This window comes from Lygodium microphyllum, chromosome 4, assembly GCF_053477565.2.
Source record: "Lygodium microphyllum isolate KBCC chromosome 4, Lygodium_microphyllum_v1.1.10, whole genome shotgun sequence".
In the NCBI taxonomy this organism is placed as follows: domain Eukaryota; kingdom Viridiplantae; phylum Streptophyta; class Polypodiopsida; order Schizaeales; family Lygodiaceae; genus Lygodium; species Lygodium microphyllum.
This window is the reverse complement of record NC_141138.1, coordinates 94,950,149-94,976,384: the sequence shown is the minus strand read 5'-3', so window position 1 is coordinate 94,976,384 and position 26,236 is coordinate 94,950,149. Positions and strand designations below refer to the sequence as shown.

Sequence of the window (26,236 nt, the reverse complement as noted above, 5' to 3'; positions counted from 1 at the left end):
AAATCACGGTCAAAGTAAATAAATCCTTTTAAAGAGACTACCGTCAGACTCATTTGCAGTTAAGAGGACGCAGTAAGGTAATTGTGGTGTTTTGATTCGCGGAGTATGGACATCATCTCGCAGTTGCAGGAGCAGGTGAACAAGATCGCGTACCTCGCCTTCAACACGGTCGGCACGCTCCAGAGGGATGCTCCGCCTTCCCGCCTCTCCGCACAATACCCCGAACCGCCTCCCCCTTCGGCCGAGGCTCTTGCCGCTTTCACCGAGCATCCAAAGGCCATGGCAGCCGCACTTGTCCAGGCGGCCAAGGAGGTATCTGCTTATTTATCATTGCTACTAACCCTAACTGGCTCTCTCTTTCTCTCTTTCTCTCTATTTCTCTGTCTCAGGGTCTCAAAAATCCAGTTACTCGTTCGGCATGCCTAGTCTTTTTTTTTCCAAAGAAGGCATGGCTTGTCTTCACAAGTTTATCATCCATTATGAGCTGAATGATCTTATGATTGCTGCCTAAGATCCGTAATGAAATCCATATATGACTGTAATCATGCAATAGATTTGGAAGAATGTTGCTCAGAATGCTCTGAGCTTGTCGGTCGTTCAGTTTTTTCTGTGCATTTTATTAATTTTTGTAAAACAATTTCTTATTGTACGCAGTTTGATGCCCTGGTTGCCGCCTTACCTATAGCAGAAGGGGGTGAAGAGGCACAATTGAAACTGATTGAGAAGCTTCAAGTAAGTAAAAGTTTGTTTAAAGTTATATGGCATACCATGAAAAGCAATGCTCATTTAAGGGTATTTGAAGCTCTGCGTATAAAAGGAAAAATATGAAGTTTATACAAAATGTGCAATACACATGGATGGTATGTTAATGTACAAACAAGATGCACATTGAAGAAAGTGTATCCTTTTTCTCCATATCAAGGTAACCATGGAACGTTCCACACTTGGAATGCTTCTTGTGGCTTGCAAGTCATGTCAGGGGAGGATTGAAGCTGTGCCTATAAAGAGAAAAAGCTAAGCTTATACAAAGCATGCAATATTTATGGATCACATGTTAGTGCACAAATAAGATGCATATTGAAGAAAGCTGCAAAACAAAGCCTTGTGGCTGCCCTTGAATGGCTGCTGGCAGCTGGGGGATGCACAACAGGCAGTCGGAGAGCTTTATGCAGCAAATAGTAATTTGGAGGCCCAAGGATTGATGACAATGGCTGGAAGACTGTCTAGACATGCTGAAATGAGTGGTGAGCTGCAATCACAAGTGTCAGGCCTGAATATGAGTGACTGCCAGGAGTTGGTGCAAGGGTGACGGCACCATGAACTGAGGTATCTGCCATAGCGGGGTGTAGACAGCAGTAGGAAGAAAGTGCCAGCTGATAGAGGACTTGCAATAATGAGATAGGTTGAGTGGAAAGGGAGCCTATTATTTATAGATGTGGATCTTGCCAAATTAGGGTTTGGATCATGGGACATAGACATTCTCTAGGAAAGTTTGGTGTTACACATGTTTTGGGACTGTTTTAGGGAGCTAATCAAATTGTAATGCATTTATTGGCCCAACTTTTCCTTTCATACCCAAAATTGGAACCGAGGGATTTCAAAGTGTGGCTCAGCTCATAATATCCCAAGGCGTCCCTACCCAAAGTAGCCACGACATTGGACAAAGGTGCACATCACTTGGCAAGTAGCCTACCAAGACTACAAAGGCCATGGTTATCTTATCTTGGGATCCAAAAGGGTCACCCTAGAGAGGCCAAGGCATCGGACAAAGGATGCTTGTCAACAACCTGGTGGCCTACTAGGACTTGTAAAGGCATTAGAATCAATTTGAACTTTTTGTGTTGTTTTGTTTTATTTGTTTGTTTTGTTTCTATGAAATTAAGTATAGAGTATGTACATGGGAGACAACCAACGGAAGAAATATTACTTAGAGACTACCATGTAAGCTATTGTGAATGTGGTGGATCCAATTTTAACACTCTTTGTTTGGAAAAGGGAATCTATATATATATATATATATATATATATATATATATATATATATATATATATATATATATGCATGTTTACAAAAAGAGAATGCCAATGCATGGTGCAATGCAAGAGGCAATCTAGAATGTCATTCTCAAGCGAAATGCTATGTAATAGTGTTACTTGGACAGTGCTTTCGCATGGGAATTGTTCACTTATTCAAGTGTCTAATCATGATTTTTGAGATGCTACAGATAATGATACAAAGTACAAAATATCACTGAAGTAACGGTAATCAAAATTTTGTAATCACTAAGAGAAGAAGCCACCCCCTCACCATGGATGTGGAAAGAAAAGCTAGAGGGAATCTCATCTTTCCATCAGGCAGAAGTAGAAGAAAAGGGAGCATCCTGTTAGAGATCATAGCCAGGCTGGGCAGGTGTGCAGTGTGCAGTCGGAGAGGCAGTTGGACTGCCACGTGGCAGTCCGACCAGTGCAGTTTGTCGGCTGCATTTAATGCAACCGACAGGATATTTTTCTGCGCCCTGTTTTTTGGCAGATTCTAGCTATAAATAGCCGACATCCCCAGTAGTCTCCTACACTTCTCTGCTCGCAGATTATAGATTAGTGACACGCGCAGATTCCGTCTCTGTTCGTAGATTTCAGATAGGAGACAGTGCAGACTGCAGCGGACTTCGAGGTGAACAGCAGGTTGCATCGTCGAGGTGGAGACACGCAGTCCAGCGCATTGCGCCCGTGTATATATCTGCATATCTTTGTATTCAGCACACTTTATATAGCAGATCTTTATCATCCACTGTCTCTTTCTCTCTTCTCTCTCTGCGTTCTCTCTCTCTCAGTCCTACGCTTCCGCACCCCTGCACTCTGACATGGTATCAGAGCAGTGTTAGAGGGCTGACTGAGCGCAGAATCAACTTGAAGAGGAGTTTCCATCGCAACACAAATTTGTGTTTTTTGCGTTTAAGGGCAGACAAGAGGGCTGCACCTTGAAACAAGGCTGAAGCAAGTGTGGGCGCACAGGAAAGGAGTCCAGGTGGTGGATTTGCTACTGTTTGACGCGGGGGAAGTTTGAGTTTTCAGCCTAGAAGTGCCGGTTTTGCTTTTTCATCGCCTCCGGCGGGTGAAGAAGTTTCAGGATGCGGAAGAGCCTTAGCAGGCTGAGTTTTCACAGTCAGAGGGGGTTGCTTTTGTGTTTGTGAAGGCATTACAGGTGAAGATGTCTACAGAGATTGACTTGGAGTTCCAGTCGATTATGGACAGGAAGGTGCCTGTCTTACCGGCTCTTTCTGCAGATCAGAAGCTCGATGGCGACAACTACCGCATTTGGCGTGCCATGATGTTGGTCATCCTTGAGTCATATGATTTGGTGGAGTTGGTCCAGGAGGAGATCAACCAGCCCTCGGTAAGAGATGAGTTCAAACTCTCTTCCGATGCTCGTGCGGAGTTGGCCAAGGCTCAGTCTCATTGGGACAAACTGAATGCCAGGATTCGTTTCTTTCTCTTTCTATCATGTACTACAGCCGTGATCGCTCACATCGAGCACTTGACGGTGGCTCAGGAGATATGGTTGGAGCTTGATCAGATGTACAATCGGATGACCCTGATGAAGAGGGTTTCTTTGGAGGTACAGATGCGGACCTTGTCCGTAAACAAGTCTTCTTCGTTGTGGAAGCACATTAACAAGCTAAGGCAGCTTCAGATGCAGGTTCAGAATGCGGGGAAGCCGATTTCCTCCGAAGACATGGCGATCATACTATTGTCCCAGTTGCCGCCACGATTCAGTACATTTTACTTTGTCCTTCTTGCTTCGGGGCGAGAGTCAACTCTTCGGTGGGAAGAGTTGGTTCCTATGGTCTTGGACCAAGAGGAACAGTTAAAGGGACAGAATGCTTCCAAGTCAGAGGCGTTGACAGGTCAAGCCTCTCAGAAGAAGGGGAAGGACCAAAAGAAGAAGAAGGGGGATAACAAGTCTAAGAAGGACAAGGACAAGGACAAGGACAAAGACTCCACATGCCATATTTGTGGAAAGACTGGCCATTGGAAGAAGGATTGCCCTGACAAAGACAAGAAGGACACCAACAAGAAGGACACCAAGGATTCTAGAGCGGTGGCTGTACCCTCATCAGCTGCATTTCTTCATCTAGCTGTCATTGAGGACGCTTCACCGAATGCTCTGATGTTGCGATGACGGCTTCCCAGGATCGAGAGTGGATCGTTGATAGTGGTGTCTCCCGGCACATGACTCCTTCATCAGATGGTGTTGCCCAGTTGCGACTCTCGCGTGGGCAGATTCTCATTGGCGATAGCTCTTCAGTTTCTATTGTAGGTCGGGGTAAGATGCAGCTTATTCCAGATGGACGAGGTGGTATCCATACCTTAGAGGTTTTGCATGTACCAGGCTTAGGGTGCCATCTCCTGTCAATTCATAAGATTTGCTCCCTTGGCCTTTTGGTGGAGTTTGACAGTACTACGGTGCGAGTCCTTGATCGTGGATCGAGGAAGGTTCTATCATCTGGATATGAGGAGAACGGCATTTATAAATTGAAGTCTTCCACCGCTCTCACTACTCTTCTTCTTACCTCTCAGTCACATTCAGAGTTATGGCATGCTCGGTTTGGTCACCTGAACTATGATTATCTTCGGAGGGCGTCACGTGGACAACTTGTTCGAGGGTTGCCGGATATAGTGGTGAGCCAGCAGCCATGTGTATCCTGCATTAGGGGAAAGCAGCATAGGGATGCCATTCTCCACACAGCTTTGCGTCGGTCTACTTCACCGATGGAGCTTGTATCTACGGATCTATGTGGCCCTATGAGGAATGAGTCCTTACGTGGGAGCTCGTACTTCATGCCGATTGCGGATGACTACAGCAGGATGACATGGGCCTACTTTTTGGCATTAAAGTCAGAAGCTTTCTCACACTTTAAGGATTGGCTTCTTTTTGAGGAGAACCGATCGGGCCAGAAGTTGAAGACCTTGCGATCCGACAAGGGCGGTGAATTTGTTTCTAATGAGTTTGCTCGGTTTTGTGCAGATAAAGGAATTTACTAGGAGTTTGTCAATATCAACACTCCTCAAGAAAATGACATTCTTGAACGGAAGAACCGTAGTGTGATCGAGATGGCGCGCACCATGATGAAGCATTGACAGACCCCTCAGGTTTTGTGGGCTGAGGCTGTGGCTACTGCAGTCCACATCCTTAATCGATCCCCTACTTCGGCCGTGGAAGGGATGACCCCGTTTGAGGCTTACTTTGGGACGAAGCCAGATGTTTCTTACTTTTGGGTCTTTGGGTGTGATACCTATGTTCACATTCCCAAGGCTCACCGTGATAAATTCGACGCAGCTTCCCGAAGACAGGTATTTGTTGGCTACAGCTCCTAGTCCCAAGGCTACCGATTGTATGATCCCGTCAAGCGAGATGTGTACACTAGCCGCGATGTGCGGTTTGTGGAGGTTCCGGCTATATCAACGGGTGAGGAGTATCCCGTTCTTGGAGATCCAGGGGAGAGTTGGGCTCCTTCTACAGTTCCATTGGAGCCCGTGTCTTTTGATTATGATTCTGTTTCTGACACAGAGTCTACTGTTCCACCGGTCACCCCTGAGGAGTTACCACCGGTGGATATTCCAGAGTCTTCAGTTGATGGAGAGCGACGAGGGGAGGTTCGGCCTCCTCCTCGTTGGGCCCGTGACACACTCCGTGATTCAGGGATCGAGGGGGTTCCTGAGGAGTGGGGACCGCAGGATGGTCCGCGGCGGTCACAACGGCACCAAGCATATTCTACGGAGCTTGTTTGCTCTAACTATTGTTTGATGACCTGTGTTATGCAGGATCGAGAGCCCACCTCCGTGAAGGAGGCTTTACAGTCCGCACCATGAAAGAAAGCTATGGAAGCCGAGTTGGAGGCTATTGAGAGGAATGACACTTGGTCACTCGTGCCCCGTCCCCCGAATAAGAAGGTGATTGGCGTCAAGTGGGTCTTTAAGACCAAATACCTTAGCGATGGTTCTTTGGATAAGCACAAGGCTCGCCTTGTTGCTAAAGGTTTTGCATAGCGCCCAGGGATTGATTGTCATGATACTTTTGCCCCCACAGCTCGTATGGCGACCATTAGAGCTGTTCTTGCCTTGGCTGGCCATAGGAGATGGCCTGTTTACCAGTTGGATGTGAAGTCGGCCTTCCTCAATGGTGATTTGAAGGAGGAGATCTATGTTGAGCAGCCTCCTGGCTTTGGATCTTCAGATGGGAAAGTCTACAGGTTGAAGAAGGCCTTGTATAGCCTCAAGCAGGCTCCGCGTGCATGGAACGAGAATATTGATTCGTTCCTCCAGTCTCACTTGGGATATCGGTGTTCCAAGGCCGATCCGCAGCTTTATGTTCACACTTCTGAGGATGGTTGTGTGCTTTTTGTCTTATATGTTGATGATTTGATTGCCACAGGTGATGATGCACAGCAGGTCCAAGAGATGAAGTCAGCTTTACATCGGATGTTCGAGATGACGGACTTGGGTCTACTCCATTTCTTTTTGGGCCATGAGATTTTTCAGTCTCAGAGGGGGATCTTCATCTCTTAACAGAGATATGTACAGGAGCTCTTGGTGTCTTTTGAGATGGAGGATTGCCGGGCCCTTTCTACTCCTATGGATCCGAATTGGAAGGCCACTTCTCATTCAGCTTCTCCTTTGGTGGATGCTTCCCGCTATCGTCAGTTGATTGGGTCCTTGATTTGGCTTCTCAATACTAGGGTTGGTCTTTGTTTTGCTGTTGGGCTCTTAGCAGGGTTCATGAGTGAACCTAAGACCGTGCATTGGCAAGCTGCTCAGAGGATACTTCGGTATTTGAGGGGGACGTCTGATTTAGGGATTCATTATCCCGCAGGGACAGGTGGTTCAGATCTTGTACTTGCAGGTTGGAGCGACTCGGATTGGGCCGGTGATGTGGACCACAGGCGGTCTACTACAGGTTACTGTTTTACCTTGGGTGCAAGTGTTATCTCATGGAGTAGCAAGAAGCAGCCCACGGTAGCCCTTTCGTCTACTAAGGCGGAGTATCGGGCCGCGTCTTCCACCATATGTGAGGCTATGTGGCTTCAGAGATTATTGGAGGAGCTTGGGTGCCCCTAGACTCGTCCTACTTTGCTGCAATGTGACAATGAGAGTTGCATTGCCTTGGCACGGAACCCTGTTTTTCATGCCCGGACGAAGCACATAGAGATCCAATACCACTTCATTAGAGAGAAACTTCTGGATGAGACCATCACTGTGGAGTACTGCAAGACAGAGGACAATCTTGCGGATTTGTTTACGAAGGCACTTCCCCAGGCTCTACTTCGGAGACATTCCAGATCCCTCAGGCTTCTGCCTTGCCTTGGCTTTGAGAGGGGGTGTTAGAGATCATAGCCAGGCTGGGCAGGTGTGCAGTGTGCAGTCGGACAGGCAGTCGGACTGCACAGTCGGACTGCCACGTGGCAGTCCGACCAGTGCAGTCAGTCGGCTGCATTTAATGTAGCTGACATGATATTTTTCTGCGCCCTGTTTTTTTGCAGATTCTGGCTATAAATAGCCGACATCCCCAGCAGTCTCCTACACTTCTCTGCTCGCAGATTACAGACCGGTGACACGCGCAGATTCCATCTCTCTTTGCAGATTTCAGACAGGAGACAATGCAGACTGCAGCGGACTTCGAGGTGAACAGCAGGTTGCATCGTCGAGGTGGAGACACGCAGTCCAGCGCACTGCGCCCGTGTATATATCTGCATATCTTTGTATTCAGCACACTTTATACAACAGATCTTTATCATCCACTGTCTCTTTCTCTCTTCGCTCTCTGCGTTCTCTCTCTCTCAGTCCTACGCTTCCGCACCGCTGCACTATGACACATCCACATTGATTTGTGGAAGCAAGTATTATCGGATGAGTTGATTAGTTGACTTGGTTAGGATGTCCGCAAAATTTTTTGATAAAGGCACAAACTCTAGGTGGATGGTGCTTAGTTGAACTTGCTCTCTAGTAAAATGGAAGTGCCCTCCAATGTGCTTCACCTTTGGATGATGATGGGGTGACCAACTTGGAGATGACCAGATGGATACTTAAAGGGGAAGTCTTTGTAAGTTAAGTTTTGGTTGGATGCAATTCATACAGCTTACTATGTGCTAAATTGTTCACCACCTACTCAGGCATTAAAGATTATCATGCCTTATGAGGCATGGAATGGCAAAGAGCTAGTGGTTGCATGCATGCGTACTCTTGGATGTCTTGCCTACACTCATGTTCCGTCTTAAAAGAGAGAAGTTGCAAGACAACATTGAGCAATTAAATGCATTTTTATTGGGTACAATATTGAGAGCAAAGGCCATTGATTGTATCAATTGATTACAAGTGAAGTGCTTGTCAGTAGAGATATTGTCTTTGCTGAAAATTCAGACATGTCATTGTGTGATTGCAAAAATCAGCCAATTGATGGCCCTGAGGATGTATTTGATTCATTTATCCTATTACTTAGATCATTCAGAGATTGTTGAGCATGTGCTCACTTAATCTCATGCACCATTGCAACAAATACAACAACTTGCCCACTTTCATTTTCAACTTGATTTCCCCTTCATTGAGCTAGTAGATCTTGTGCATATTTATTGGGTACAATATTGAGAGCAAAGGCTATTGACTATATCAATTGGTTACAGGCAAAGTGCTTGTCAGTAGAGACACTGCCTTTGCTGAAAATTCAGACATGTCATTGTGTGATTGCAAAAATCAGCCAATTGTTGGCTCTGAGGATGTATTTGATTTGTTTATGCCATTATTGAGATCATTCAGGGATTGTTTAGCATGCACCCACTTAATCTCACGCACCATTGCAACAAATACAGCAACCTGCCTGCCTTGATTTTCAGCTTGATTTTCCCTTCATTGAGGCAGTAGATCATGATGATGCAAAGATCTTAGAGAGGACTGTTACTTGGGAAGCAAAGATAGTGCCTAGATGGCTGCTGAATACCTTACAAGATACTAGACGAGCTGCCCCTCTTCTTGGACATACTAGAGCAGCTTCTTGTCAAGCATCAAGAAACTTCACAGATTGCTTTATTGGCCTCTACTTGTGGTGAAGAGCATCTTTTTGTTGAGGATGCTTTGGAGGATACACATTGGTTGGATGCTATGTGATGAATGTTGTAGAGCATTGAAGATAATAGTACTTGGGAATTATGTGACTTGCCTAAATGCAAGCGCGTCATTGGCACTAAGTGGGTCTTTAAGCTTAAACGTTTGCTACAAAGCTATACTTGTGTCAAAGGGTTATGCTCAAAGATGGGGCATTGATTACTAAGAGGACTTTGCACTCATATTACGTATGCCGACCATGCATACAACATTGCTTTGGCTGCACATCATGGTTGGAATGTACATGGACTTGACATTAAGAGTGCTTTCTTACATGATGACTTGAATGAGGAAGTCTATGCTAGCCAACCACTAGGGTTTGTACAAGAGGATATGGACAATGAAGTTTGGCATTTTCAGATTTTTCTCTTGAGGATGTTGGTGGTCCTTTTGACATTTGCCTTTATTAGCAAACAATTGGATGGTTGATCTATTTGTGTAATATACGTTCGGACATTCAGTATGCTAGATCCTAGTTGAGTAGATTTATGCATAGCCCATGCTCACAGCATTGGTAAGCAGTTAAGGGTGTCTTCCGATACTTGAAAGGCACATAGGCTTTGGGCTTGTTTTATCCTTGCAGCACGTCTAGTTGTATGCTTTTACAGATAGTGATTGGGTAGGATGTTTTGACATGAGAGCATCCACTAGTAGAAACCATTCCTTGGCAATGCTTGCATCTCTTGGCTTAGCAAGAAGCAACCTATAATGGCCACTTCGAGTTGTGAACTTTTACAGATAGTGATTGGGTAGGACGTTTTGACATGAGAGCATCCACTAGTAGAAACCATTCCTTACTTGGCAATGCTTACATCTCTTGGCTTAGCAAGAAGCAACCTACAGTGGCCACTTCGAGTTGTGAACTTGAACATGGGGCAGCTTTTATAGCTACATTTTATCAAACTTTTATACTGCACTTTTGTTAGCTACATGCATCTCTATTGATAGTTAGAGCACATTAGCAGGTGCACGAACTCCAGTATATCATGCATGAACAAAGCACATTGAGGTGCATTATCATGTTAGAGAGAGACTCCGTGCAAGGGAGAGTGATTTAGTCTATGTGCCTACATAGGACAACATAATAGATATATTCACCAAGGCTTTATCCAGAGAAAAGTTTAAAGCTTTTCGCGAAGCTTTAGCCTTACTTTCATTTTGGGATTTATCCATGACATTTGTATTTTGTTCACATCATTCACTCTTTTAGGGGGGGAAGGGGTTTTGGTTAAATACTTCTTGTATTTTGTTCTGGTGTGAATGCACCCTATCTACGAGCATGTTTATCCTTAATGGGAGGGTTCTTTTTCCTATGTGGACACACTTTAGTATGTAGGTCTATATAGCCTTAGACTTGTACCTTACTCATTCATTCTTGTGATTCATTTTAGTAAAGTACTCTTGCACACTTCTCTATGTGTTTACTCTCACTCTCACTCTCTTCTCCACTTTCTGTCTATTTAGCTGTCCATTCGATTCAACAATTTGGAACATCATGAGGTTGCATATGCTCTTCTTTCAAACATCTTGCTATCTTGAAGTGTTAGAAGATGATTCCTTCTTCTTGCTTTTGTTGTCCTTCTTTGATGAGTTCAAAAATTGGGTAAACTCAAGATTCTTTGCCAATTAGGCAAAGATATTAGCTGCTGTCCTCAACCAATCCTTTAATTGGTTGCCATATTTTTTATCTTCTTGCTAGTCTTCAGTATCAAGAGGCCTACAAAGACCACATTTTGGTATACTTCAACAATATCAGCTTGCTCCCCAAGTTGAGTGCCTTGTCCAATATTAGACAATGCAAATTTCCCCTTCATTTTGTGAAATTTCAGTCTGAGAGGTATCATCATTGCTTGATCCCATCTCATTGTATGAAGATGTGCTTGCTGTAGCAGTTAGCTGATCACAAGTTCAACATGTGTACAATGCTTTTGGCTTCCAATCAAGTGGCACGGGTTCACCAATTCAAGGGAGTTGATGGAATCTTGGTAATAGGACCATGAAACCAGCCTTCCTTCCTTCGAAAGGGTGGTACATGACTTGATTATACACTAATTACAACAAGCAATAATTAACCTTTATTGCAATTTGAAGTAGTACAATTAGGTTGCTCCTATCTCTCTCGAAATCCAATGCTACTTGTTGTCAAGCCTTCAATCTGATTTGCCCTTTGATCTAAAAGGGGGTTTCCAATTGACCCTAGCTTGGTCAAAATCAATCCCAACTTTAATTGGGATGGGCTGGTCAATGTTTTGGCATAGGATGCGATGTGGGTGGTAAGCCCTAATTTCTATTGTAAATTAGGGTTTATAGTAGCAAATGCTTTTGTTGCCCACCTTCAATGGCTGAATTTTGCTATGAATGGTTGAGATATGTAGAGAATGGTGAGAGATGGCTTGAATAAAGAAGAGAATGTTGAGAGAATCTCAGAGAATGAGAGAGAAAATCACATGGAGAGAGAATCTACAGCTTTGATGGCAATTTTGATGGCACCAACAACTTCAAAAAGGGGATAAACCTCCAATCCAATAGGCGAGTCCTCCTCTTTTGTTACCACCTCTCGTTGAGGCGGAGAAGGAAACTTGTTACCTCTTTCTTGTTGTGCTGCGAGATCAAGTGTAATATGTCTTAGGGTTAATCCTACAGCTCCTCCTTCCTCCCTCAGCCTAGAATGGTCTCTCTAGCCTCCTACTAGCCTCTTCTCACTTGCATGGGGAGGTTTTGCTAAGTGACTGCCTTTTAATTGGATTTTTCAGTCATCTTAATTAATTAATTGGTCCTTGAGTTGGCATTAGTTAATTAATTAATGCCTAGTTTCTAATGTCACCAGTGACATTCATTGGTGAATTAAATGCCCTTGGTCAAGTCCGATACCATACATCCTCTAGTATATGACACACATATTACAACGTTTGCCTTTGATAGCCACTACAAACTTAGGGTCCTTGGCTTGTTATTGTGACTTAATTGACTTGCACATCACATGTGCACCTTACATTTGCACTTTTGATTAACGCCTAAGCCAAATGCTAAGCAAAGCATAAAAAATACATGTCCTACGATAAAATGAAGAATGAAATATGTCGATGACACAATGAGCCTTAGGGATTCCATGCATCTAGAATCAGGGCTAAGGGGTGAGCCAAGGAGTTTGGTGTTGGCATAGTGGTTCAAAATGAAAATGAATGAATTGTCTTGGTGAATTAGGGCGTTACCACCTTTGGGAGAAGTGTGCTCTGTGAAGGTAGCAAATTGCAGCCCTTTGGGTAGAGTGGTGTTGAAGAAGACATTGGAAGCAGATGGACAGCATTGAAGGGAGCAAAATGCAGTCCTCCATAGGTGACAGTCAAGGAGAAGATGCCTCCAGGGGCAGCAGATCCAAAATGCAGATGTGCAGGACCTACAAATTTGCTGGGCAGCAACCTCTAATCACGGGCGGCAGCCAGCAAGATGAGCAACAGCACAACTGCAGGTGTCAATTGATGCAATAGGCTCTTGGAGCATGGGTGACTGTTGGAATGTGTGGGTGACAGGCTGTAGATGAAGCAGCAGCTGTAAACACAAGTGGCAGCACCCTGGTGAGGATGTAGACTGCTGTAATTCATGGCAGAAGGGCTGTGGAACTAGATGATAGCCCGCAGGTGACCAGCAGTTTCAAAATGCAGCAGTAAAAGATACGGCGATTGCACTAGTTGATGGGGTGGACCTCCTCTTGGCAGGGTGGCAGCTGACTTTGGGCCTCAATGTAGAGGATAGGTTGGAGGGTACAGGGGGAATGCTCTTGGTGAACAGGGAGGGTAGAATGATCTAGGTGGGAAGTAGTGGGATGTCCACAACATGGTCCATTATAGGGGATTTTTGGGCATTTGTCCTACCCTGCAAGAAAAAGCTGTTTTAATGTAAACAAAGGTTTTTGGGGCTGTTTTAAGGAGCAAATTTAGCATCAATACATGATAATCTAATGTTGATACAAGCCTTGATTTTGGTGGCTCAACAAGACATTCCTAGACAGTTGCATTTTCAGTAGAATTAGATTGCTACAATTGCATGTTTAGTTCTACACATGGCTTGGATGACATTTGTGACTCTAGATTTGGCATCCAGGTTGAAAGATGATAACTATTGTCTTTGGAAGAAGAGAATTGCATTTGCACATTGACTTGACAAGTTACTCTAATATTATCAACTAACAGTGAGCTTGCTCTCAAGAATAGAATGGTCCACACATATTTGGTGTTCTCTTTGAGGTGAGGTTCTTTGTAATATTCCGCGTAAGAACAATTTGGATAAATGGAAAATTTTTTATTCCCCCCCTTATCCCTCCAGCCGACTGACGAGCCGGAGGGGGAGGGAAATAGTAGGACCTATTAAGCTCCTTGTTGGAGCCTTATGGAGGGAGGGGGGACATGCGTGATGATACGCAGGGAGGGAAGACCCCCCTCCCCTCCACTATTTAAACGAGGGGGGGGGGCTGCTGGAGATGGGAAGGGCTGAAGCCGTGAGAATTAGAGGACGAAAGGCTGCTGCCGCCTGTTGTGAAGGAAGGAGATGCCATTGTCAGTCTGAGAGAGGGAGGGCGAAGCGTTGTGCGCCAGCTCTCGCCATACGGGAGGAGCCACCGCCTACATCCTGAGGCCGCCGTTGCCATCGCCATCCAGTCCATGAAGAGCCGTCAGGAATTCGTCATCCTCCACACGCCACGTACATTAGTTCAGAAGCTTCTAAGTGGGGATCTTTAAGCCCCCTTTCTCATTGATATTCCCTTGAAAGTCCTTTAACCCTGGTTTCCGTTAAAAACCCCTTTTCTATTGTTTCCCCCTAAGCCCCCTTGTTCTCCCCCCCCCCGGTTTTAAACTCCCCTAGGATTTTTAAATTCCCTTTTCCTCTTAAGCCCCTCCCTTAGACTTTGGGAACCTACCCCTGGTTTTAATTCCTCTAAGACCTTTTTCACCCCCTTATAACCCTTTTAACCCTTCTTCAACCCCCCTCATAACTCTCATTTTCCCACAACTCCCTAAGCTTTCTTCCTAATCCCCCGTATCCCCATTATTATTTTCCCCCCCGAACCTAAAAATCCAAACCATCATCATGGCCTCGGATGGTATCCCGTAAGGGAAAAATAGCCGTGAGATAAAAGATAGGGAGGGAAAGTAAAGGGAGTGAAAAGAAGGAGTGAAGGAGGAAGAGTGGGAAAAAGACAAAAGAAAGGGAAGGAAGGAGAAGACGGTGGAATTCCAGAAGAAAGAGGAAAAGGCTATCTCACATTCGAACTACGATGCCGCCGAAGAAAGTCCAAGGTGTAGCTGCGGAAGGGTCATCCCCCGGTATCCATGTGGATATCTCACCTCAAAGCCAGGTTTTTCTTCTTGGCTTTAATTCGGTTTTAAGTCAATCATGCAAAGAAAAATTGTTAAGGATAGGATATATTTGTTCGAGTTATTTGTAACGAAGGAGTTTAGCTTATGAATGACAATCTATAAAACTTAGTTTTCTTCAAATTGAATCAAGCATTATAAATTACGAGCAAGATTATCCATTTACTATAGTAGTATATTTTAGTTAAATCCTAAGATGTAGAAATCTTATCTTGCACCATTAGCCTTATTCTTTTCACAACGAATCATTGTAAATGGTTAAATTTATGAAGGGTTTTTTTGATGTTCAAATTACTAGGAAGTTATCTTGAATATTTGCACATCTTAGCGAGGCAAGTGTTGTTAGTTGGCATGAGCTTATCTTTAAGAAAAATAGAAGTTAAATTAAACTGTATTGACTGGGAAGTAAATTGTCACAAGGATAGAAAAACCATGACGAGACGATTAATATTACCTTCCAAAAGATAACTGAACCAATCTAAACATTGAAACATTCATAGCCTAAAAAACTTGACTACTTTCCTTACTGTAGGGACAATCAAAATCGTAAAGATAAGGAACTAGGGTTTGTTCCTAAGGTTCTTAAAAGAAGAAACCCTAGGTCTGACATACGTCAACTTAAAGAATCTAAACAGATTATTCCATCGCAGGACTTGCGCAACAAGTATGAAATCATTTAGTCTTGTGATTGATTCACAAGGAGAAAGGGGTAAAAGAATGGTAAAAACCCTCATCAAGGACGACAGATCCCTACACAGGTTATCTTGCAAAAAGATGTATTTTTGGATATCCTTCTAAATAAGGAGAGTTGTAAACCAGAAACTAGCATATCTAAGGCACTTTAGGGTTAACCAAATTGGGTATGCCCTACACCGGAATGTAAAAGATCTTGCCAAGACACCTTGGGAACGAGTGCTGTTACACTCAAAAGGAAAGAACACTTCCTTAGCAGTTTGCCATACAACTCGGTTGATTAACGGAAATGTTTGTGCTTGCTAGAGATTTTAGAGCTATGTTTGAATTATGAATTACAAGTTAAATGAGTACTTATACTTCGGGTTAAAGGCCTGAAGGGAGAGGCAGCTTCAGTTACCCCCGACTGCCTGCCTGACCCTAACCAAGGGGGTTGTTGACTGCGCCGGGAACGTGGACCGAACCCGCCGCGTGAGGTCTCTCCGTTGAGTTCTACTTGGAGCAAGAGGACGCTTGGGTGCCAGGGGGGGCTTTGGCCGTAAATCCCTCGCCTTCCGGGTCCTGCACAAGAGGCTAACGTGACTCGAGATTGGATCTCGAGGCCCGCATACTAGTTGACGGGCGGAAGCTTGGAATAGTGATCCCTGGAGATTACTGGATAGCCTTCGGGCAGATTATGGACAAGCCTACGGGCGGAACTCCTTGTATTTCAAAGATAAAATGATAAAATGTTAAAAGAACTTGCTTGATATTGTTTTTCTATGTCACGTGATAAGATTACCTGAAAGAACCAGTGCTTAAAGGGATTAATTAAAGAAGCTGACTGTTATATGTCAAATTAATGTGTTAGATAATTACATAACTAAAACAAACCGAGGAAAGTGTGGAGGAGGGGCCATGGGTCCGTCCTACGGTTGGGTGGTCTCGGTTAGCCGGGAACTTTTCTAAAAAATCTCGAAAAACAGTGGAATGATCATCATCATGAAAAAGAATAACGATGACCTAGAGTTACGTCTTACCCGATTTACGCTGTTTTAGGGGAACGGAATGGGACTATGCCTTATGGCAGAGAGGTTGAGCTTTGCATCCCTCTCGTTTCCCATTCTCCTTGAACCAAGTGCAGCGTGAATCCGCTTCGGACTTGGCGTTTCTGCGTAAAGTAGTTCGCTCGGGTCTGACGCTAGTTGCTGTTAGCTAATGACCCAACAGGAAAACCCTAATTCCGGTCGATCCTAAGTGGGAAACGGCCAGGATACTTCCGCTACGTGGCAGACGTGGGAAGACCTAGATCGCAAAACTCGTAACATTCCTTGGGAGTGCCGGGCGGAGTTTTCTAGATATCCTTTCCGATGGACTGCTAAGACGTGTCCTGGATGATACAAATGGACACGTTACATTCTTTTGAGTGTCCTGGATGATTTGACTTCTCACCAAGCTACGTGTATCAAGAGTTGCAAAGGAAGCTAAAGGCCACATATAAGATTTTTGCGTGTCTTTGTAATACTACCTCTCAAACCATATCTCAACCTTTTCCTCATAAATCCTTGCTGGCATTTATTGGCAAATGGCCTCTCTATTCATGATTATAATATGGAGGTTAATAAGAATAAGATAAGACAAGAATGATGATGATGTGCCTTTGAAACTTTGTGACAGGCCATTCTTATTGTATTATTTTTAATCACATTTGACATGATTATGAAGGGCCTTTTCGTTATTGGAAGTTAGGGCATGGTCACATGCAATGGATGTGGTTGACCTTGTTGCAATGGCAATGGCTTGGTGGTAGAATTCCCTAGTCACATGCGGCGGGCCGGATGGACCTCAAGGATACATCACATTCATTGTCATTGCAAAGTGATGGGATGTGAGATGTGAAAAGTGATGGGATGTGGGATGTGGGATGCCAAATTGTTTGTATTGTGAGTGTGATAGATAAGTGGTGGGACTTTTGCGTTTTGCATCGACTTGTTAATGTTATGGGTCAGATTGTTTTGCATTGACTATTGTAGATTGACATATGTATAACAAGGCAAGCTATCACTGTTCATGATGTTTCAAAAGTCACACCAGCCTTCCATCAACACTTTTGTTTGCAGCCTCCTCAGCTAGCGTGTGCCTATCTCACTTGTTTGCCAACTTCCAAGCGTTAGTCAACTCCAAAGGCAGCCTTCAGGTTCTAGTACTTAGACTATTTGTAGCCCCACACACATCAGCACACACACACACACACTCTCTCTCTCCATGTGCGCATACACTTTGTTGTAATCTACTTGAAGTTTCAATCTATCTTCTCTCTCTCTCTCTCTCTCAAGTTTTAATCTTCATTATCATCTCACGGCATCAACATCCCAAGCATGGGGTAACCACTCTCGTCCATGGTGGTTGGGTTCAATGGTGTCCGATTAGTATTGCTCGATACGAGTATGGTACTAATTGGACTAATAACTCTTGGACCTATGTTTGATTTTAAAGAAAAAAACATATAATTTAAAGTTTACACTTAATGTTTGGACTTAAAACACAACATTCTTCAAACATTTAAAGTCTAATATGCTTGAGGGGGTAGAGAGCTTGAGATGGCAAGAGTGCTTGAGCCTTGAGGGAGTAGAGAGAGTGGAATGCTCAAGTGAGTAGAAATTGGAAAAGGATGAATGACATAAAGGAGGGGGATAGTTTTATAGAGAGGGAGAGTGTTTTCGAGTTTAGGCTGCTGGTTTAGTGTTTGGAGAGAGAGAGAGAGAGAGAGAGAGAGAGAGAGAGAGAGAGAGAGAGTTGTTGGAGAAGGCATTGGGGAACAATGGACCAAAAAAGGCATAGTTTGACCCACGCAATGAACAACTGAGTGCCATTGGACGAGCTCATACAGGATTGGATGGGACTAGACAGATTGGAAGATCTACCCATCCGTTAGATGTGAACAATCCTTTTGGGGTACATGGTTTCAAGAGCTATTGCACATGCCCGTATTGTAGATCCCCTTCTAGATGATTGGGACCGCAACAACTACAAGGAAGCAGTTCTTTCATGGGAGTCAGATGATGCCCATGCTTATTGTGAGCTCCTTCAATGCAACTACAAAGAAATCCTTCCAATGGTTCTCTCTTGTAGGACGGCTTCAAAAGTGTGGGAGAAGTGACAAATGTTTTAGAAGGCTCTATCAACCATGCTAGCTACAACTCTCTATGGTTAACTCCAACAAATAAAGCTCGAGTTGAAGGAAACCATCCAATCCTTCTTACCTCTCATTATACATATGCAAGATCAACTTCTGCACACGTAGTCTACTCTTCCAAAGGCTCATCTTGTGTGGACTATGTTGTATTAGCTCCCTAAGGAGTGTGATGGAATTTACAGTGTTGTACGGGCCCAGACATCATCGACACTAATGAGCTTTACAGATAGACACGCAGCTGAGAGTGCTGAAGACTTTGGCTGATGTGGAGCAGAAACTGATCACTCGGGCAGCAACAAACAGAAGGGGATTGATCAGCAATGGAGCATTGCAAGGGCAGACCTACAGCAGCAAAAAACAACACCAAGTTCCCAAACAATGGAAGTGTGAAAATCTGCTGTAATAGAAGCCAAAAACAGCACCAAGATCCCAAACATAGAGGTGTGATACCATGCCAAAAGTGGTTTGCAATGAAGGAAGTGTGAAAATCTGCTATAATGGATGGCACAACACGAGAAAGAAAAGAGATTGCAAAGAAAGAGAAGAACATTGCAAAGAGAACTTAGAAGAATGCTTGGGAAATGGAATCCATATACTAAGATACAAGACATTACAACGACAATGAGTCACTAGTTGATTTGAGTGGGCACTTGGCATTGACTCCTCTCTCCAACAAGACTTGCAAATGTTAGTCAAAGGTCCACTAGCCAAGCAAAGCCCGTATGTTGGCAATTATAATTGTATGTTGGCAATTATAATTGAGGAGGTAGCCCAGCCTATAAATAGGTCAACACACTGATCAGGTTGGCCAGCAATTTGGGGACAAAAAATGTGCAAGTTGGCTAGCCATAAATGCATAGTCGGCCAAAAATAGGCCCAAATAAACTAACACCCATTGATCAACACTAGTATTGAAATGTACCCAACTGACAGCTCATGTATAGTCACACATGAACCGACTAATCTGCTAATAGGGGAGTATACGCAGCTCAATGCATTTATGGCAGAGCAAGGTATTATCCATCAGTTTGCAATGCCCTTACACATTCGTTTCAATGTAGTTGAAAGGGAAAATCGATCTCTCATGGAGATGTCAAGATGTATGATTTTCACATGAAGGGTTTCCTCACAAGTTTTGGGTGGAAGCAATCATGCATTTGACTCATATCCTTGATTGCTGCCCATTAAAGCATTAGATCCAATTATGTGTATGAGGCTAGGGATGGATGTAAGCCAATGTTTAATCACATGCGTGTGTTTGGATGTTTGGCATATGCCGTATAGGCCATGGCATCGCCATGTGGGCACAAGTTATTAGACTAGGCAATGAAATGCATTTTTGTGGGTTATACTTGCAAAGGATATTGTTTGTATAGGCAAATTTGTATTTAGTTGTGATGTGGTGCTGACTGAAAATGCAGGCCATCCCTTCTTACGTTGTAAAACACAATCCTCACATGGGTCTATAGCCCATTGATTAGACAGATGATGGTGATGCAATGATTGAAGATAAGGTTGCTACTAGGGAGTCTTAAATAGTCCCAAGGTGACCCTTAGACATATTTCATGATAGCAAACGGTCTACTCTACCTTGATAGAATGCGATTGCTCACTATGCAGTGTTATCTTCTTGCATAGGCACTTGAAACCAACTTTCTCTTTGAAGGGTGGTAATGACTTGATTAACACTTAATTACAAGAAGTAAAATTACATAAATTGAAATCCACACTTTACTAAATCTTGGATAGCCAATACCAATTGGCCCCAAAACTTGGCGCCCCTTGCAGAGTTTCTTTAACTTGTATTGAAAATGGATGGAGTACAACTAATATTCTTCAATCTCCTCCAGTAATCCAAGTGCCTCTTGTCATAAATAACCACAAGTCTTCAAATTAAATTGCCCCTTAATTTGCTAGGTTATTGGCATTTTTCTATACTTCTTGGGAAATAAATTAGCTCCAAATTCAATGTTGGCTGGTTGGGATCTTGAATCCTCTTGAAACACATTAGCAAGTCTTCAAATTAATTTTCCCCTTAATTTGCTAGGTTATTGGTTTTTTTATCTATGCTCCTTGGGGAATACATTAGCCCCAAACTCAATGTTGGCCTCTTGAATCCTATTGAAATACACTAAACTCAACTTTGGAAATTCAAGTCCAAAGCCTTCAAATCTAAGCATGCTTCTTGAGGTGGCTATCCAGCCTAATTTTTGCTGTAAATTAGGGTTTATAGGAGATATTCACAAAAATCTCCACCTCAACAGTTGGATTGCTGTAAAACTTGGAGCAAAGCTAGGAAATGGTTGGAGAAAGAGAGAGAATGCTGTAGAGAGAGAGAGAACTCAAAGATTTGTCGTGAGAATTTGGTGAAACTGAGCCATTGACCTACTTTTCTAGCCCCAAATGGATTCACCAATAGCAAAGGGAGCATCAAAGATTGTAATCTATTGGATAAAGTGCATCAGCCACAATCACCAGCTTCCTCTTGTCAATAATATAGAATGAGCTTCACCAAAATGTTCTCTAATGGGCCAATGGTTGGGAAATGGTCCCAATAGCAAGCAACAACAGTCTATAACACCTCTTATCAATAGTTTCAAAATGCAAAATAAGATTTCCTTCTCCCTTTAGCCCCAATCTAGCTTTCCCAAAATTGCACGGGCAAGTTTTGTCAAGTAATATCCTTCTAAACTGAATTTCCAGCATTATACAGCCCATTAAATAATCTTTTAGGATGCAAAATTTGAAAAATAAATTAATAATTATTTTTGTGCCTAGAAAAATAATCTAACTAGCCAACAATTAAAATGGTTGGGTTAATTTATCACCCAAGTAATCTTAAGCACTCATTAGCTCGAAACAAGTATTAATTAACTAATGCAAATTCCCTAGTGTCACCGCTAACAATAATGGCTAATTAAATGTCATAGGCCAAGTTTTGACATGGAGTACTCGTCAGATATAACTTATCACAACTTTTGCCTTTGGCACTGATTGATGTCTTGGGGTCCTGTGTCCGACATTGCAAAATAAAGTAACTTGCACCTCACATGTACAAGATACATTTGCACACTTGATGTAGTTTAATCAAACACTAAGCAAAGTATGAAAATTTCACATCTTCGTGATAACACTTGTTGCTACAACATGCAATGAAGAACTTGTTTCTTTATGCTTTTGGCCCTAGTGACGTGCTATCTTCAAGCAATTCATAGTCAGTTGGGGTATTCTTTAATCTATGTAAGTCTTGCCATTTTTGGAAAAAAAAGTATCTTTATTTGGGCTGAGTATCAGTTTATATGATGATAGACCCCTACTTGCACCACCACCACCCTTTGATGTTGAATGTCTATTAGGGTCTATGGGTGTGAACCTAGTGCCTTGCATTTCCATTTCTTTGCCCTTAGCCTTCTCTATCAATTCCACCAAGTTCAATTGTGATCACTGATTTCATACTGTCCACCATTTGCACAAACACATGCAAATGCATCAAAATGTTATCCACTTGAGCAGTTGAAGTTTCACGTTATTCTTGAGTAGCTATGTAGCCTTCCCAATTTTTGTCAGCCCCCTCATTTTTAGTTTTGGAATAACCATAGGTTGATTCAGTGTGGGTTCATCCCTACTTTCCATGATTTTTGTAATTTTGTGTTTTCTATTTTGGGCTTGATTCGATCTTGAAAAGTCTCAATTGGTGTTACTTCTTAATAATATCAATCGATAGCTGTTGTTTTATGTTGATTTGAGCTTGCCTTGGATTGTGTGAACCACCAAAACATACCAGTTTGTTTTTACTTTCTTGAGCTTGGCATGGTGGCCAAGATGAGAAATTTAACCTTTTCACTGTTGTATTGCTGTCTGTGTCAAACATGTATGCAGAGCTACTTGCCATGATGCAATTATTGCACTAATTAGGCTGTTTACAGCGGTCCTGACCTTTTCTTCTTTCACGAACTCTATGGGAACCAAAAGCAAGCTGTTGTGGTCATTGTATTCCATACAATATTTGTTATTGCTTTTCCAATGTCCATGTGGCTGTCTACAGGTAGGTGACATCAGCAATTGACTTCCCTCAGTCAATTGTGGCTTCTTTGATACAGTCGTGGTACTTTTTGGCAGTTGTGAGCACTTGGAACAGTTGTTTTGCTCTTTAGCTGCAAAATAATTAAAAAGCTCTAAGATATCCTTGCTACCGAAGGTGTTTTTGCTTTACCAATGATAGATAAGGGATAAAGGCTTGCTGGCATGATTGGAAACTAGGGTAAGTGAAGAAGAGAGAAAGTTAGTATTTGAGCTGCACGATTCACCTCCTAGCCTTGGCACAACCCTTTTTATTATCAAGGTTATCCTTTTAATGATTAGTAACCTTAATCCTTAGCAAGTGTGTGCATGCTTGCTACATCACCCACCTACTTGGTGCTAGCTCCTATTGGCACACATTAATTGGTTTGGGCCCCATCATTAAATGGCCCAAGCCCTTGACCACAGTTGTCACTTATGTGTGCTATTAGTTGTGCTTCCTGAACCCCATACATTTATTATCCATGTCACAGTGACAACTTCTTGAGGTGTCTCTGTATAAATGTCACATTAATTAGTTAACAATTCAATCCACACGTTGGGATTGTGTGGGCTGGTGGTATGAGATGCCAGCCCTTGTGATGGGAGCACTAGTTGTAATGCTGCTGGCCCCAGGTCAGTGCTCAGTTTCTTAGCTCTATGGCTAGGAAGTGAGCTTAATGTTCATCCTTCTATCTCTCTTATCATGCTAGCATGGCTTGTGCATCATGCTGTGTGTGCAGGTTGGATCTATGTAGGTGTTTCAAGACCACTTTTGCATCTTTTGGGGTTTTCCACCTTCTTATTGCTCCATTCTGTTTAGGTGGTGGTGATTATTTAATCAAGAAAGAGCAAGTCTCCAATTGTTTTTGTGAGTGTACAGTTTTGATCTCAATATCCTGTAAAACAATGAAGATGTTGCATGTGATGTGCGCTGTTTCAAAAGTCACAAGCTCTATTAATCACAGAAGTTCTAAATTGAACCCCATTCGTTGTCTGCAAAAGAGCTGCCTCAGTATTCTGCATCAGTGACATTCAGTTGATAAACAAGAACATGCTCTGTTCTGCTTCTTGGCCAGTCACCTGTACAATAGTTGCTGAGATGAAATATTCACTGCTATCACTGTTTAGGTTGCTATGCATTCACAGGCGTTTCAGGTGGTATTGAGACTTAGTCAATAGTTTTATCCTTGCTGTGGCTTCTTCACATAGCTGACTGTTGAATACTAGCACAAACTAATAACGTCTCCTCTTCAAGATTTCTCAATGGGGATTGAGATACTGCTTAAAAGGCTGGAGTGTAAGGAATAAGGAATCACATCATTACTGGTCTTTCGTTTGAGATTGGTCAAATGTTACATGTTTGATGGTCATCTTGCATTGAATGTTTGTGTATGTGGACTTTCCTTCTCTTGTTGTAAAGGCCAATTCTAATGTCAGATGTGCCCACAGTAAAACATGAAATTTTAAAGTTAGTCATGAGTATTTTCAACATTTGACAGGCAGAGAATGAAGAGGTAGGGAAAGAATTGCAAGCAGAATTGGAAGCTGCAGGTATAATGGTCTCTGTAGTCTTTTACTTGAATCCATTCAGTGAGTAGTGTGTGCGTGTGATAAAAATATCAGTTGGATTTGCAGACATGGAGCTCATGCATGTAAGGGAACTGTTTCACACGGCAGCAGACAATTGCCTGCGGCTTAAGCCACCTCAATAAATCATATTTGATGAAATCAATGGGCAATAGTGATTTAGGTTGCAGTACGTTAAGTTGAAGACACCATGATCATGCCAAATCACATCTGCAAAATGTGAATATTGTAGCATTTTGAAGACAGGCATAATGCACAAATGTTTTGGTGGCTTTGAAAGCTTTCTGTACGACTTATACACTGAAAGCTTTCTGTATCTTCTTGATACACTGATGTATATATATCGAACCAGCTTGGGGTCCAGTTGCATCTCAACTCTTAGGAAACCTTCACTGCAGCCTGACTTTACGAATTATGTACCATTGCGGATCTTTCATTTAAATAATTATACATGTTGCAGTCATTGAAGTTTTTAACAAACCAAATATAGTAAGCTATAAGTCAAGGGCCATGTGAGGATCATAATGACAACCGATTTCTTGAGTGTAACGCGGACTCATCTAGCCAATCAATCCGTCATCAATATTTGCACATGTTGAGCTTGCCATCTCAACAGATTGCCTCTCAAGGTAAAGCAACAAATCTTAAATCTCCCACAAATCTTTAGACATTGTAACAAGGCACAATGGAGATCGTGTAGCTTATAGCATTGACATATACTATCATGGATGTGTTGCAAAGATGCATTTATTATAAAATTCAAGCAAGGATATTGAGTAAAGTGAGTAGGTTAAGAGCCTTTGACTTAAATACCATTTTAAGACCCTTCAACTTAAATGCCTCTCATGTACTCTCTCTAATACACTAATATTTCACACTACATATCTCTCATGTAATAATTGTCACAATGACAAGCTCCACAATAAGTTACATAGCAATGTCTTTCAAGTTTCATATGCAATGATAATACATAAATATTGGATTATCTTTCTTGAAGAAGCACAACTTGGACTATATTGTGCAAAGTACCTATTATTGTGCCTTTGCATTGCCAAGGGTTGCATGATTCATAGATGGTCAAAGCTTGGTCATGGCGGGATACTTTACTCATGACTTGAAGCTATTGGCCAAGCTCTCTTAAGTAAACAAGTTATACTAAAGAGGGCTGAGTCCTCCACATGGAGGGGACATTGGGAATCCTCTCCTTTTATCTTCTATATCATTTGTAAACACCCATGACACCACCAAAGTAGATACTCCATGGCTACATTTGTTGTGGGCATATATAGGCACAAGTGCATGCATAGAGCTTTGAATTGAGTTTTTTTTAGCTTTACTAGAGAGAGCATGGCTATGTTTACCTTGGCCATACATAGAGAGAGAGAGAGAGAGAGAGAGAGAGAGAGAGCTTGAGCTTTGAATTCGTTTCTTCTTTGAGATTTACTAGATTGCTTTGCTCCACAATTTTAACTTTGGCTTTTGGATGAACAAACTTTAAGATATTAATAAAATTATCTACTTCAAGATATTAATAAAATTATCTTATGCTATCGAGCAAACAAAGTTTAGGTAGTCATGAAAATCCACTTGATCGAACTCCATTTGTAGTATTGTCACTTTTTGTTAGGTTTAGCTTACATAATTGCAACTTGTTGTAAATTAGATATTCTTTTATGACATGTATCCAATATAAAAATTTGCTTGGGTAAAATTGAGGGAAGAATAAGAAAATTTGAGTGTCTAATTCTAGCTTTGACTTGTTGCTTCAACATGTTCATATCGGAGGCTTTTAGCTTTGAATATATACTTTTTAATATTTGGTTTCATATATTTATAGTTGGTATAGTTATAATGTCAATTGATTAGTATAGTCAGTTATGCATTGTTTGACTTAGCAGATTACTTTTTTAAATATTATATCTTGTTTATACTTTGTGGACATTGTATTGTGTGTGAAAGAAGAAGAAGCTAGTAAGTAAATGTTTTAGTTTTCATCTCTCTTCTTGTGCTTTTGAGTGAGCTTTCTCTTGTGTATGGAGTGTGTTTGGTATAGTAACTTGAGCAAGTCCCCTTGACAATGCAATTCTTGACATGGTATTAGAGTGGTTACTAAGAGGTTGATTTTAAATGTTGAAGTAAAGAAAAAGAAGCAAGGATTTAAGTAAGCCAACAATGAGTATTAAGCTCTTTCATT

The 26,236-nt window shown here is 42.3% G+C and overlaps 1 protein-coding gene across 1 annotated transcript; it reads left to right on the top strand.

The window, feature by feature from the left end:
* Positions 1 to 24,505, top strand: MED21 (mediator 21). The gene is made up of 4 exons (XM_087676250.1): positions 1 to 312; positions 655 to 732; positions 23,955 to 24,006; positions 24,091 to 24,505. The coding sequence occupies exons 1-4, from the start codon at positions 106 to 108 to the stop codon at positions 24,165 to 24,167; spliced, it is 414 nt and encodes a 137-aa protein (XP_087532376.1). The 5' UTR covers positions 1 to 105; the 3' UTR covers positions 24,168 to 24,505.
* Positions 24,506 to 26,236: the final 1,731 nt, after the last annotated feature.

Bases quoted from the DNA above. Each gene is read 5' to 3' on its own strand.
- MED21 (XM_087676250.1), top strand. From the start codon at position 106: ATGGACATCATCTCGCAGTTGCAGGAGCAGGTGAACAAGATCGCGTAC. The intron at 313-654 runs GTATCTGCTTAT...TATTGTACGCAG, and splicing joins TTGTCCAGGCGGCCAAGGAG to TTTGATGCCCTGGTTGCCGC. The intron at 733-23,954 runs GTAAGTAAAAGT...AACATTTGACAG, and splicing joins AACTGATTGAGAAGCTTCAA to GCAGAGAATGAAGAGGTAGG.